This window comes from Ananas comosus, linkage group 5 (genome assembly GCF_001540865.1).
Source record: "Ananas comosus cultivar F153 linkage group 5, ASM154086v1, whole genome shotgun sequence".
Lineage (NCBI taxonomy): Eukaryota > Viridiplantae > Streptophyta > Magnoliopsida > Poales > Bromeliaceae > Ananas > Ananas comosus.
The window spans coordinates 8,360,656-8,376,215 of record NC_033625.1 but is presented as its reverse complement, the minus strand read 5'-3'; the positions used below and the strand labels follow the sequence as shown (position 1 = coordinate 8,376,215).

The 15,560-nt window shown below is 46.9% G+C and overlaps 1 protein-coding gene and 1 long non-coding RNA gene across 4 annotated transcripts; one reads left to right on the top strand and one right to left on the bottom strand.

The window, feature by feature from the left end:
• LOC109710676 (splicing factor, proline- and glutamine-rich-like) lies at window positions 4,133–4,750 on the top strand (the record flags this gene model as incomplete). Its single annotated transcript, XM_020233408.1, has 1 exon — window positions 4,133–4,750. A coding segment is annotated over one exon (537 nt), but the record flags the coding sequence as incomplete, so codon positions are not given.
• On the bottom strand, window positions 12,555–13,963 carry LOC109709961. Of its 3 annotated transcripts, none has more exons than XR_002216250.1 (5): window positions 13,696–13,963; window positions 13,526–13,619; window positions 13,213–13,346; window positions 13,007–13,122; window positions 12,555–12,935 (listed from the first exon to the last, which is right to left on the bottom strand). It is a non-coding gene; the product is annotated as an uncharacterized LOC109709961 (long non-coding RNA). The 3 variants fall into 3 exon arrangements; XR_002216251.1 differs by having other exon boundaries at window positions 12,555–12,900; XR_002216249.1 differs by having other exon boundaries at window positions 12,555–12,900; window positions 13,030–13,122; window positions 13,696–13,962.

The window sequence follows — 15,560 nt, the reverse complement described above, 5'->3', positions numbered from 1 at the left end:
ACAATTCGACCTCCCTCTGTGATCGGCCCCGTGCTCTCGGCGTCATCCCGCGCGACCCGCAGCGTCGCCTGCGCCGCTGCAGCCGCTCCAAGCCTGCCTGCGGCAGCCCAGGCCGAGCCTGGCCGAGCCGGGTTGCCCGCAGCCACCAGCGCGCCGCCGCCGGGGCCTGGAAAACTCTCACCCGCGTCACACGGAGCCGGCACCCTTCCCGCCGGTGACGCCGCCCGGCAGGCGCGCCGCCGCCGCAGGCCTTCGAGGCCGCTGCAAGCGAGCCCAACCCGAGCCCGAGCTGAAGCTGTGTGGCGGCCCCTTCGCTAGCGCCGCGCCGGGCCTGAGCCACTGTGCCACCCTCCCCCGATCTCCTGCAACCCTCTTCCGCCGTCCCCCGACCTTCCCGGCGCTCGCGTGGCCGGAGAAACCCGCCGAGCCCAGACTTCTCTATTTTTTTGGCGGGCATCAGTTGCTCGCCGATGGTCACCGCCGCCGCTTCTCGCCGCATAACTGAGGTGACATCGTGTTCCTCCCCTCCCTCATCACCGACCCTCAGGGCCCTCGACCAGCGCCGCCGGAGCCGGCCGAGCAAGGTTGCTCCGGGCCAAGCCCGAAATAGGCTTAATTGAAGTGGTTTCTTGTTTCTGAGTTTCCTGAGCCTCCCCGAATCTGTACGGAAGGAGCACGATGATTCCTGGCGAGTGCGATACATCGGTGCTCACTCTTATTTTCTGTCGGAAGGCCACCGCCGTTCCGCTTTTGTGCGATGTCGCTGCCGTGTTCAGCTTTTTGGCTGCTGTTGTGGGCTTAGCGCACGCTTTATCCGGGGATGCCGAGCTGTTCTGATCGCTCCGGAGGAGCACGGTGATCGGTATGGTCCAGTGCTGATCACATGTTGGCACCGTCACTTGGATCAGAAGTGTCCGTTAGTTTTCTGTTCGGTCGCGATCTCCTGACTGCGCGACGCTGACCTCGGTTGCTCCGTGCGCTCCCCTATCGGGGGTACGCCTGGCCACCAGATGCGAGAGGAGCCGCTGTAGGGCTCCCAGCGCAGCGAGCCGCTAGGACTGAAGCGGAGTCATGAGCACGGGACTAACAGCGGTAGAGGCGGTCGGAGTAACCTGTCAGTGGACGTCCTCGCGAAGACACGACTTGAAAGTCGCTCTGCGCGGCTTTTTCTGCGCGTGAACAGACGCTGCACTTGAAAAAGGTTCGCATATGTTCAACGATGCTACATTGAAAAGTTGATAGATATTTATTAAATCTAGTAGGGGGTTCTTTAATATCAATTATGTCGCTTTTTGGCGAGACTAGGCTACGTGGCGCCAGTGTGTGGGGAGTGGATTGTAATGAAGAGTAGAAGCCGCCTTTGGAGAAGGGGCTGGATTGTCCATAGGTGCCGTGTAACGCTGTCAGGATAAAGAGATACGGTGAGTCGCCATTCGTGCGTTTTTTCAGAAGCCGAAGATTTATCTGTCGTCGAGCGAAATAGATAATCACGTGTTGCATTATAAGCTGTATGGTTCGGATGCATGGTTTATTATCACGTATCGCTGTTAGCGTTATTTTTTCTGTTGATATGTTCTTTCTGTAGATCTCTGTTTATGTGGGTTCGCTGAGGACCGTTAGGTCGGTAAGCGTATCCCTTGTTGCTACTGAGTACCAGCTACTTCTTTTTAGGTGCCAAGTATGTTACATCTTCTAATGCTATGGCGAGGTTCATAAGTTGATGATACGGTGGCGAGCGGAGGTCTCTCTGTGTTGTGTGCATGGTAGTCATTCTTCTGGCGGTTGAACTGCATTAGACACTGTCGTCCTGATAACTAATCATCTCTGGAAAGGGAGTTGCGCGACTAGATCTCTTCCAGAAGAGTTGTAGTGCTCGAGCATACCTCACAAGTAGTTTTGAGGTTTTTTATAATAATATGTTGTTGTCTGGATACTCCGCCAGGAGCGAGGGATAGTTAGTAAATCCAATTTTTGCATGTACTTAAACCCCCTCGAAATTTATATATATATATATATATATATAATATATTATATATATATAGAGAGAGAGAGAAGAGAGAAGAGAGACGAGAGAGATAAACAAAAATCCGGACCCGGAATAAAGAGACAACTATATATATAAAACTCAAATTACGAAAGGACCCACGAAAACTCAATATTTTAAACTAAGTCATCCACAGTGCGTGTAAAACACACGAATAGCCCTCCACGTGAGATCTCTCGCGAAACGATACATAAAATGTCGCGACTTTCGCGAAAATACCGTTTTGCCACTACCGACCTCTCCTCGATCAACGCGCGATCTCCGCAGATCCGTCCGTCAGATTTGCGAACGGATTGCACCAGTGCGATCAGCACGACGGAGACAACAAAGCTGCGATTTCGTTTCATCTTGATCGACCACAGATTCACGACAAAATCCAACCTTCTTCGAATAGAAGGAAACACACACATAAATACATATAAAATATGTATTTTTGGATTTTCTCGAAATCCGTGCGTCAAACTCAAAATCCGTCAGCGCCATTAGTTCCAGAACAGCTGACCCGGTCGAAACGAGCTATTGGACTGCTATGAACAGAGTCCGGTACGAGCCAGAAGCCAACTTCTCACCGCGGCTTCTCCGGAAAATCGAGTTACTATTCACTTTAAGTGAAACTTGGAAATCGCGTAGAATTTCCGTTTTAACTCGTTTTCGCCCGAAACTTGACGAGTGCTTTTGTAATTAAATTACACACAAAAACATCGTCAACTGAGAGTTTAGGTATACTGCAAAAATCTCAGTCCTTACACTAACCCTGCCATGTTGGTCCGGGAACCTCAGGCTCGTGCCATATCCACTCAACCTGCATATAACCCAATCTAGCCTTTGGGCTCACGGGTCAGACATACGACCACTTTTCCGGAAAAGAACACTCGCTGCGGTGGATCAGACCGCCAGTGTTCATGAAATGCTAACGAGTGGTGGCGATTGATGCTGATATGCTCAATAGCCAACCGTCGGCGACCAGCCGACAATCACTGCCCCTCTGGGCATACCGACCAGATAGGTCATCAAGTAATAACGTGAACCGATCGAGATAGGTCAAAGTACGGGAAGTAACGAACGACCAAACAGGTCACAGATGCAAATAGGAGAACCGACCAACCAGGTCACTAGTATAGTATATACGAATGTCACCTACTCTACCCCTACACAGGATACTACACATGGAACAACCAGGCAGAGTAAATAAAGATAATATGTAAATACTACTCGATGTCAACTAAATGTACGAACGCAAGAACCGACCGATAGGTCACAAAAGTGTATCGATATAGTCCAGAACTACCGTCAGCACCAGCTGACAATCCTACCCCTCAGGGTACACCGACCTCAAAGGTCATCAACGACGGAACTCACGAAGCTAACCGACTAGGTCACTGTTGAAGCATAAAAAAAGAGAGAGGAATAAAAGAGGAAAAAGAAAAAAAAAAGGGGGGGGAGAAAGAAATAAAAAAAAAAAGAAGAGATGGTTTATGAGATGATCCATGCACTAGGTGCATGGATAAAAATTTAAGTTCAAATTTTGAACGCGGAAAGTGGGATTCAAATTTTGAACGCGGAAAGTGGGATGTTCCCGTAGGTGCGAACGGGTACAAAAATAGCAGATTAGTCCTTTCCCTTTCATATATTTGCAGGATGCTCCACTTCAAACATATAATATTTTGTTATTTTAACTAAAGTATAATATAAGCAAAATGAAAGGATTAATTTGTAATATTATACCCACGATCCCATGATTCCATCGTAACTTCCCACCTCTCCTACCCACGATCCCATGATCCCATCGTAACTTCCCACCTCTCCTACCCACATCCCACTACCTCCATTATTTGCACGTTCTAAGCCGTTATAACCTAAGTATATTTGAACCCAACTGGGACACAGAGTTTCGGACCCAAAAAAAAAAATTTCACTATTCCTATCTACGAAAGAAAAGAAAAAGGTAGTAATAATAACTTTTTTTCCATTGATGCAGCATCAATGACAAAGCTCTCTCTCTCCTAAAAAAAAAAAAAAGAAAAAAAACCTCTGTATCTTCACCCTCATCAATCATGGCGACCACCGCTCGCCCATCGCGGCCGCTGACCTCCGCCGCGTCTCTCGCGAGATCGCCCCCGCCGTGCACCAGATCATCCTCAACGGCGCCGCCCTCCGCCGCATGATCAGCCACCCGCAAGCATTGGGAGGTCCCCTGTGCCGCCGAGGCCGGCCGCACGACTCCTCGCCCGCGGCGTCCTCCCCTCGACACCGCCGTCGTCGGCAGCCGCGAGTTCGGCCTCCGCCTCCTCGACGCGCACCTCGTCTTCGCACGCCGCTTCGGCAGCACCGCCGCGTGCGGGCGCAACGCCCACCGCGGCCTCGTCTTCCCTCGACACCGCCGCCGTCGGCAGCCGCGAGTTCGGCCTCCGCCTCCTCGACGTGCACCCCGTCTTCGCGCGCCGCGTCGGCAGCACCGCCGCGTGCGGGCGCAACGCCCACCGCGGCCTCGTCTTCCCCCGACACCGCCATCGTCGCAGTCGCGAGTTCAGATCGCCTCCGACGCACACCTCGTCTTCGTGCGCCGCGTTGGCAGTACCGCCGCGCACAGGCGCAACACCCACTGCGGCCGCACCGTCACCGTAAAGATCCTCCCCGTCGGCGTCGACATGGCCCAGCTCCGCTCCGTGGTCGTCGCGCCCGAGGCCCTCGCCACGCTCCGCGACCTCTCCCTTGCCTTCAAGGACCGCGTCGTCCTCCTCAGGGTCGACGACGTCGACCTCTTCAAGGGCGTCAGCCTCAAGTTCCTCGCCACGGAGCGGCTCCTCGAGAAGCGCCCTGAGCTCCGTGGCCGCGCCGTGCTCGTCCAGATCGTCAACCCGGCGCGCAGCCACTGCCGCGACGTCGAGGAGGTGGCCGACGAGGCCGTTCCATCACCCGCCGTCCGCCTGGGGGCTGCTCGACCCCCTCTGCGTCGCCCGCCTCGCCGACTACGTCGTCTACGACGCCTCCCCCGACTACCGCCGCCTCGTCGCCGAGTTCGTACGGGCCGGCCTCTTCGAGAAGAAGGGCCACGGCGCGCTCCTCGAGCTGGCCGCCACGCTCCTTATGCTCGCCGACGCCGTCTACGGCGTCGTCGCTTCCTCCAGCCCCGCCGTCGACCTGCTCTCGGCGGCCCTCATGGGCGCTCTTTGGACGCAGTTCGGCTTCCTCGACTCAGATGTCCAGCACATGCCGCTGTTCACGGTGTCCGCCAGGCCCTTCGCGTCGTTGCTACCGGCCTTCTACGGGACGCCCTCGACACCGGCATCTTCTCCGACATGGCCGGACTTGTTACCGCTCACCAGGTGTTCGCTCTGTGTCCACAACGAACATCGATTCTTTAAAAAAAGGTTTATATTAGTCTACTCCCCCTCCGGCAGCAACCGTTGTATCTCGCTCGCCACCAGCGGACCCTTGATCCCCCACGACGAAGACGATAGTATGTTGCAGCTGCAAGCTGCGGGCGAGGTGCGGCGGCTACACTGTGCGAGCCGCGGCGTCGGTCCAGGCTGCGGCGCTCAAGGCGGAGCACGTGCAGGCGGTGGCGGCCCCAGCCGTCAAGAAGGTGCTGCAGAACGGCCTGCAGTCGTGCCGCGACAGCTATGGATCGGCAGCGGACGCGCTGCAGAATGCGCCGACGATTGGTGCCTACCAATTGTTTGACGAAATGCCCAAGACACATCTCTCGACGGCGATCCTGAGAGAGAGAGCGGTGCTCTCCTCTCAAACGAAGTCCGCCCACCAACCGCTCGACGGCGAACCTGAGAGAGAGAGCGGTGCTCTCCTCTCAAACGGATTCCGCCTGCCAAGTGCTTGATGTGCCCGGAGTCCGCCCACCAACCGCTCGACGGCGAACCTTAGAGAGAGAGCGGTGCTCTCCTCTTAAATGAAGTCAAGTCCGCCAACCGCTCCGACGACGAATCCGAGAGAGAGAGCGGTGCTCTCCTTTCAAACAAAGTTCGCCCGCTAATTGCTCGGTGGCGAATCATAAAGAGAGCGATGCTCTCATTTACCGACCAATCATTCGACGAAATACTTCGTCGTCGACGTGCTAATCAAACCGCTCGATGGAATGCCGAGATGAACATCGATGGTGCTCTTTGCAAAATATCACCAAAAAGAGAGATCACTCTAAAAGAGAGAGAGAGCTTTGACAAAATCACATTAGACACTTCAAATTAAATTGAAATTTAATTTGTTATTCAAATCCAGAATTTGAAGAAAATGTATATGAAAATCTTAATTGATCAAAACATTTTTTTTTAATAAAACCTCGAGACATGAATCTAGGCCCGATCATATGGACCTAAGTCATTGAACCTCAACCCATCCGTATTAAATCAACACTTTGACTCTAAACCCATTTAACCCAATCTAATCTAAACCCATTAACCTTAACCTCACTCAAAATCCATTAACCGTTACCTATAACCCAATCCTATAACCTAATCCAATTAAACCTTAGCCCAATTCTAAACCCATAACCTATAACCCAATCCAATTAAATCTAGGCCTAGTCCAAAGCCCAGAGCCCATTTACAAATGGCCCCAGTCCAAAACCCATTTGGGCCCACTATCTAAGCCCATTATCCAAAACCCATAAACCCATATACATAAACCTATATACATTTACCCATGAACCCATACACATTTAATCCATTTCCAAGACCATAACCTTAACCAAGTCCATGAACTTTAAACCAAAACCATGGACCAAACCATACACCAAATCCTGTGGACCATACCATACACCAAATTCACGAACTATGAATCAAGTTCATGAATCAAATCAAGTTCATGAGCCAGGGATCATAAACCACAAACCATACACCAAACCCATGAACCATAAGTCCATGAACCATAAGTCCATGAACTATAAGTCCATGAACCAAACCCATGAACCATAAGTCCATGAACCATAAGTCCATGAACCATAAACCCATGAACCATAAACCCATAAACCATAAGTTCATGAACCATAAACCCATATCTAAGTTCATGAACCATAATCCCATATACCCAATACCATAAACCTTGTGAACCAAACCCAAACCTTTGACCGAAACGTCGTTAAACTACTCCACCAAATCAACCGATCGAAACGTCGTTAAACTAAACCTAAATCAATCGACCGAAATGTCGTTAAACTAAACTCAAGTTCAATTTTCACGAACATCCCAATTCCCAAAATATTCGATTCTCTAGCATATAAAACTAGAGTCAAATCACAATCATGTTCAAACTTGATCAAATTCTAAACCTATATTTAGAATTGATCAAACCATCTGATCAAATTAATTTGTTGGATTCCAATACATACACTTGGAGTTTAATTTAAATCAAATCTGACTAATCCTAATACATATAATTAGGATTTAGTTAATATTTCACCTTGAGATGAACCAAAATCAAATGTGACTAAGCTCTAATACATAAACTTAGAGCCTAATTGTATCAGACTCTAAAATATAAAATTAGAGTCTAATTTAAGATATTTGGGGCTAATCCTAACACATATATTTAGGATGAAAGCTCAAATCAAACTCTATTGGACTTTATTAATATATTTAAAGTTCAGAGCTTTAATTCAAGTTTGATTAATTCCAATGTATATATATGCGGATTTAATCACATCTTTCATCTCATGATAAACAAAGTTGAGCTCCAAAATATATAGAGCTCAACCAAAATCTGATCATCTATTGACTTTTCACATACATTTAAGAGTTCAATTAACCAAATCAAACTCTAATACATATAATTAGAGTTAATCTGAATTAAATCTGATTAAATATCCAATACATATATATATGGAATTTAATCAATCTTTGCATATTAGGGTGAATAGTGTTGAGTCCACAACATATAGAGTCTAACAAATTAATTTTACCATATATTGGGTATCTTAGAATATATACTAACGATACAATTGAAAAATACATTTTCTTTACGCTCTATTCAATACACTGAGGGTATGCCCTTGGTTAAAGCCATGTATTGAGCAATAAATTGTAAATAATTCCTTTTTGTCCAATTTTTAGTTTATCTTCAGCACTTTCAGAGTCTCTTAATCGAAGGTGCCCTAACACTTTATAGGGGTAATTAACAATAGACGCTTGCGTTTATTGGAAGCCATGAATCCACAATTACCTGATAAACCATATATACACATACTTTAATCTACATCATGAATACTACCCCCGGTAAAATCAAATCAATTCAACCGTGCGAGGCTGCGTCATTCGTGGCTGTGGCAGACAGTCACAAACATACAAACAGCTGGAATGAGTAGACTATAATCAATCGTCGGACGTTGCCGACAATCCCACCCTTTAGGGTATATCGACCTCAAGGGTCATCTGAACGGAAAGCGAGAAACTGACCAATCAGGTCACCGAAACGAAGTACAGACCGACCACTCAGGTCACTGGAATCACATATGGATAAACTACTCTACTCCCTACACATTAATATAAGCCATGGAAACACAATTCAAGTAGAGTGTAATAAAATCAACTGGATGCAAGCTCAAAGACAATACGTTAGTAGCAACCAGAGTACAGGGATAGAAGACATATCACCGAGCGTGCACCACCTGTACCACTTCGGATCGAAGTTACCCACCTGTACAAATGCTGCGCCTGTCTCCTGACTGCAAAGAACGTCAACCGCGACCTAAGGAAGGTCCACCGGGTTATGTCTAACTCACAGCTAATAACCACTAAATCCACAACCTACAAGCAAACCCATGGGGACCGGTTTCCCAACCGATCGCCGTAATACGCCGGACAGTCCCGTAATCGCACCGGGGGACTCCGCCGCGGACCCACGAACTGTCCCGGAACATACCGACTCGAGCTACGAGTCACCTTGCTGCCACTAAACATAAAATAATCGTTGCATTCATTGATCAGCAAACACAACTCCTCGTGTCGAACAATTATGTCGGATAATCGTTTCGATTCGGGTTCCCGAAGTGTCTAATTCGACACCGGAACCTACCGTCGCTCACCCGCCATTTTCGAACCCTCAAATGATTGCGGTGACCAGCCAACAAGAGCTCAGCGACAAAACACGGAGCAACCAAACACCGTCGGAAAAGAATCCGAACCGAAATCGCGTTCTTTCGGCGAATTTCGCCGAAAAACGCACCGAAATCAACCTTTCGATTTCCGCGGAGCTAACGGATCATGGACAATCAGTCCAGAGGTCAAAACACTCACGGGCACTGCCCACAGTAGCCACACGATGCACAATTGCATAAAAAGCCCCTCAATTTACATAAAATTCTATCATTTTATGTAATTTGAGCGATCAAGAAACTCACTCACGCAAACCAGGACTTCCAAAGTCCGCAGAGACACGTACTGATAGGTCCCGGACGTACGGAGTCCGTGCTCACGATCCGGAGCACAGCGGCTCGCTGTGGGAAGCGCGGGAGCAACCCGAAGGTTCAGCGAACAGCGCAGCGTCAAGGAAGATCGCGCTGAACAGGACTAACCGGACACTTCTGATCCAAGGGAAGGTGAGAATTGTGATCAGCACTGACCAGCGGTCACCATGCTCACCTTCCGGAGGCTTCTAAAAGCCCTCGGATCGCCGGAAAAACAAGCACAAACCCGAAACAGCAGCCAAAAAGGCTGAAACGGAGCGACGTCGTCAAAACAGCGGAACGGGACCTTCCCGACAGAAGCCAAGGTGAGCACGATGATCAGAAACTTGCCAGGATCATCGTGCTCCCTTCCATAGAGATCGGGGAAGCTCGGGAAGCCTAGAACAAGAAACCCACTCAAATAAGCCTTATTTCGGGCTTGGCCAGAGCAACCTTGCTCCGGCCGGCCTCCGGCGGTACGGCGGCGCGCGCGGGTCCCTGAGTCGGGTGCGGGAGAGGTGAGGAACTCCGTGCTCACCTCGGTTGGCGACAAGAAGCGGCGGCGGCGTCGGCGGAGCAAGCTCGGCCCGCACGAGCTAGGACACGGATTCCAAGGGAGCTGCGGCCACGACGGCGGCCGGGGTAGGTCGGGGATGACGACGGCAGGTCCCCAGAGGCCAGAGGAGGAGGAAGGAGGCGGCCTCGAGTGGCGGCGGCGCGGGAAAAGACCGCAACAAAGCCTCGGCCTGGGCTCGGGCTAGGCGGCCGCGGCTGGCCGAGGCGGCGACGGCGGCGCACCGGGGCGGCGGCGACCGGCGGGAAGGGGTGCCCGGGCACGGAGGAGGTCGGCGGGAGGGATTCCAGGTGGTGGCGGCGCGCTGGCGGCAGTGGCAACCCGGCTCGGCCAGGGCTCGGCCTGGGCTGGCAGATGTGGCCCGGGGCGGCAGCGGCGGTGCAGGCAACGGCGGCGGTCGGCGGAGATGATCGCCGGAGCACGGGGCGACACCGAGGGAGGGTCCAAAGGTAGCGGTAGTCTCAGGCCTCCTCCCAACCCAAGAGGAGAGAGGGAGAGAGGAAGAGAGGGAGGAGATAGAGAGGAAGGATGGAGCAGCCAGCTCCGGCGGCCGGCGGCGTGCTCAGGTGGACGGGGCGCGCGCGGGGAGAGCAGGGGAACGTGGGGGGGGCGGCTAGGGGGCTAGGGCAAAGCTAGGGTTAGGTTAGGTGACTCCAAACCCTAGAGAATAACTATATACTAGGTGCAACTTGCAAGAAAACCCCTCAAACATCTGAAATTGAATCCGAGTCCCTCACGGTACGACTAAAACGCAAGAACGCCCCTCCACGTGCGATCTCACGAGAAACGGTACATAAAATGTCGCGACTTTTGCGAAATTACCGTTTTGCCATCACCGACCTCTCCTCGATCAACGCGCGATCTCCGCAGATCCGTCCGTCAGATTTGCGAACGGATTGCACCAGTGCGATCAGCACCTCGGAGACAACAAAGCTACACTTTCGATTCATCTCGATCGACCACGGATTCACAACAAAATCCAACCTTCTTCCAATAGAAGGAAACATACACACAAATACATATAAAACATGTATTTTTGGATTTTATCGAAATCCGTGCGTCAAACTCAAAATCCATCAGCGCCATTAGTTCCAGAACAGCTGAACCGGTCGAAACGAGCTATTGGACTGATATGAACGGAGTCCGATACGCACCAGAAGCCAACTCTACTCCGTGGCTTCTCCGGAAAACCGGAGTTACTATTCACTTAAGTGAAAACTAAAAATCGCGTATCTTCTCCATTTTAGCTCATTTTCGCCCGAAACTTGACGAGTGCTTATGTAATTAAATTACACACATAAACATCATCAACAGAAAGTTTAGTTGCACTGTCAAAAATCTCAGTCCTTACAAGCATGAGTAAATAGCAGTACATAAGCAAATAAAAGCAACAGGAATGAAAGTAAACCGATCATGTTATTTGCTTAAAAATAAATATATGCATATCGCCGGTGTAGGTACTAGCTTGTCATGGTAGATTCTACCATTCATATTAGTTAACAATTTAACTAGTCATATGCCAAAAGATATGCGAAATAATTCAGGTTTACATTAGCAACAATAAAACATGCTGTCATTAGGTATTTGACTCATCATATGCCAGGTTGTTCATCATCACGAAATAACTGATGATATCTTCCTACACCCGTAAAAGTGTAACACACCGTCGCCATGTCACTAACGTCAAGAGGTCAACTGTCTAGCTTGTTCGTCAATAAGTTCACTTGTCATTTACCTACTCGATGTTTAAATCTTGTAAGACCCACCCGAAGGCTGTCTGGCATAAAGACCCACCCGAAGGCTGTCTAGCATAAAGACCCACCCAAAGGCTGTCTGGTAAAAGACCCACTCGAAGGCTGTCTGGCATGTGCCGCGCCTAATGGCCCCGTGGAAGTTAACACTGCCCACGGCAATCCATTTTGGCGCTCACTTCATACATAAGCGAGCGATCTGTCGCTAAGCCACTCCGGGGCGCTGGCTTGGGGGGCGCGACCCCCACAAGCATGTGCGAAAGAGCACAATGGCATGCAAGCTGTAATCCATAGTACAAGTATCACGATTTCATCATGTCTCTAACATGGAATCTCAACTCGACACAAGGTCGACACTGTAGTACCCAATCGTAAGCTGCTATCAACTACTTGTTGACATAACTCTACCAATTGTTATTACAATTTAGATCAGTATATACTTGTATCATAATGGCTATACTCAAACATACTCTCATAGAGTCCTCTTATTACTCCTTATACATAAGGAAAATGGTTTACCAAAGTTATACTTAATGACTCATTCAGGGTCCTTACGACTCTTGATATCTATCCTAAAGTTCCACATAAGCCTCCACTACTAGGAGTAAATAAGTCATATGCAATACTATTGTTCGATTGTACAAGTATACATTCAAGAGGTCAAGTTCGGATTGCATAATAAGATCATATCCATAACACCAAGTTCATGTTGGTATTATTAGTTGAAACAATAGCCTATTGATCAACGCAAATACGTGAGGTATTGTTCAATATACACTTGCATGGTTCTACATGAATGTATAAACAACTTCAGTATATATAATAAACTAAGAGTTCAAGCACAATGTTTAGAACACAGGTTTGTGTGATTATTTCCAAGTACGTAGTTCCCTTATCGTCCAATAAAGCTAGATGATCTATGGAAATAGGCAATTCCATAATTCTTCCTCTACTATATGGAAATCCTATCATATCTGATAGGGTATGCACATAGATGCGTGTCTCAATTCCTTTCAAGTATACTCTTGTTCACATAAACATACAATACATTCACTCATAATGTAAAAGGGGACATAGAGGGAATTCACCCATTTCGGAAAGATCCGACCCACCTAATCACCGTCGACTCTTGTTGCTCCTGCAAGCAAAGATATTCATTAGCTTCCAAATACCCTAGTAAGTATACTAATCCAATTAGAATTTGAACTTCCAGTTCCATGCATCTAATCTAGGTAGATTTATACCTAGTTTAGAATCTGCTCTTGACCTTCCTTTTTGTAACCAAGTTGAAGCTTTTCATCCTCAATCTTCAAGAATCATTAACATTTAGTTCATAGCGACCAGAAGCCTTCAAAACACTCTAACAATAATCCAAATTCAACTATGAGTTCCACTTTAATCTCATATATGTAATTCTCAGATATGTACATGATTTAAGCTAAAATCTTACTTAGATTTAAACCAAAGTTAAACCTTCACTTCACGTAGGTTGAAGCACTTCAAATCCAGCTTACAATGATCACAAAATTTAGCTCGAAGTGAATATCATGTCCGCTGCATATCAGTTGTGATCACACCGCAAAACTGTGTTTAAAGATACAATTAATACATCTAATCGAGGAGCTAATAAATAGCATACTCCCTCATAGCTTTAGTTCAGCTGTCCTTTTGCCTCGACTTGAAGAATCAAAGCAAAATCAGCCTTAACTTACAACGAATATCACTATTTCAGCATTAGAGTGGTAAAATAGCGAGTTAATCACCTTGCAAACCTCATCTCAGATTATCCCTGGTTCCAGGTTGTAAAATCACAGCACACCAACTTCTCTATGGCTCCTTTAAACCTTCCCAATTCAGCTGGGAACAACCAAACCAAGATCAAATTCAGCTTTGCTAGTATAGCTTAAAACTAGAGAGAGATTGAGTAGTTTACCTCATAAAGCTCCAACTCAGCTTCCTACTGAGTTAGGTCACGAAATTCCTCTCCCCAAAACTCAGTTCTACTCATCCACCGCTGCTCCAACTCACCAAACCGATAACAAACAAGAGAGAAGAGGAAAACAAGCTTAAATCTTCACTTTTACTTACAAAATCCCCAAAACTTTAGAAAGAGAAAGAGAGGGAAATCCTTATCTTCTCCTCAGTTCCTGGGGACTCTGGATAAGCTCAGGGGTCGACCAGAGTTGATAAGAACAACCTTGGAAAGGGAAAAGACCAAAATAGCCTTAGCCACGCAGCTACTGCTGTGCTGTGTACCGGTACAACATCATGCTTGTACACCGGTACACTATGCAAAATGCTGAATGTGCATTTTACAATGCACTTTCCTCCTTCCGATGGCTCGAGCATTTTTTCAATTCATCCAAAACCTTACTTCCACTCTCTAAAAGTTGTAGGATAGCTCCAATTGCTATTCCAACACTTAAATTTCATCACTTGTCAAAATTCAGAATACTACACTTGAATAGTGTCTCTGCGATGCACTTTCTTGCTTCCGTCAGTTCGAGCACCCTTCAAACTTGTCCAGAACCCCACTACAACTCTTTAAAAAAATGTGGGTTACCTTCATTACCAATCCCACTCATCAAACTTCATAATTAGTCGAGTTCGAAATAGTACAATTGAATAGTGCAGTTTTGTAATGCACTTTTCCACTTCCGGCCATCCACTTGCTCTAGCACTTGCCGAAATCTCTTAACAATCCTTCATCAGTTGTAGAATAGTTCCAGACACTATTCTCACATTCAAACTTCGCATCTCACTAAAATCTAGTGTACTATAGTAAATTTAGGACCTCAATTAAAAGTTTCTTTAAATGTTATATTATTTAATTATCAAACTAACCTTGAATAAAATAATCCTTTTACCTGCTAAGTATTAAAATTACATTTTTACCCTCTATTAATCAATGGTTAAGATCTTTTTTATTTTTTTTTTTAAAAAGTACCGAATCATTTCTCAAAAAGTATATATATGCATTCATGTTTTCAATCCTAATTTCTATGCCTAGGGTTAAAGAATGATGATACAGTACTTTTATGGATTACCCAGGTTGTTTTTATTATTGATGTATTAATATACAGGAAATATTGCAAGTTCTTATTATTTTAATACACGCGTAGTTCAAAAAGTCGTCATATAATTAATATTGTCAGTATATTAACAGTCTATAGAAAATCAAAATTATATATAGATGAGCTAAAATATTATTCTTGGTGTTTATCATGTCAACATATTATAGTAGTATGTATATTACATTTTTTTTTGTGAGAGGGAGAAAGGTAGCATGCTATTCGTTTTATTTAGTTTTTATTAAAATTTTGGGTATCAATTATCAAGTCTTTTGTCATTTGTGCTAAAGAAGATCAGTATAGTTCTGATATTTCTAATGATAAATTATACTTACTAAATTTAGCTACCATGATTGATGAAAATCGGCTAAATTTGTGTACAGTAACTATATGAAATTCGCCACTTGTGTAAATATTATTTCACAGAAAGACGCACGTGTCGAAACCCAAACGGCCGAACACAGCACGTGAAGAGTTTATGAGTGTCCAACCAATAGAGGGCACTCTTCGCACGCTTGCATCTAGGGCTGGCAAACGAGCGAGCCGGCTCACGTTCGACTCGTATTCGGCTCGATATTCGGCTCGCTCGAGCTCGACTCGAAATTAAATGAGCCGAGCTTGAACAAAATTAAAGGCTCGAAATTCATTTCAAGCCGAGCTTGAGTATTACTCGGCTCGTTCGAATTAGGCTCGAAAAGCTCGAATATATATATATATATATATATAT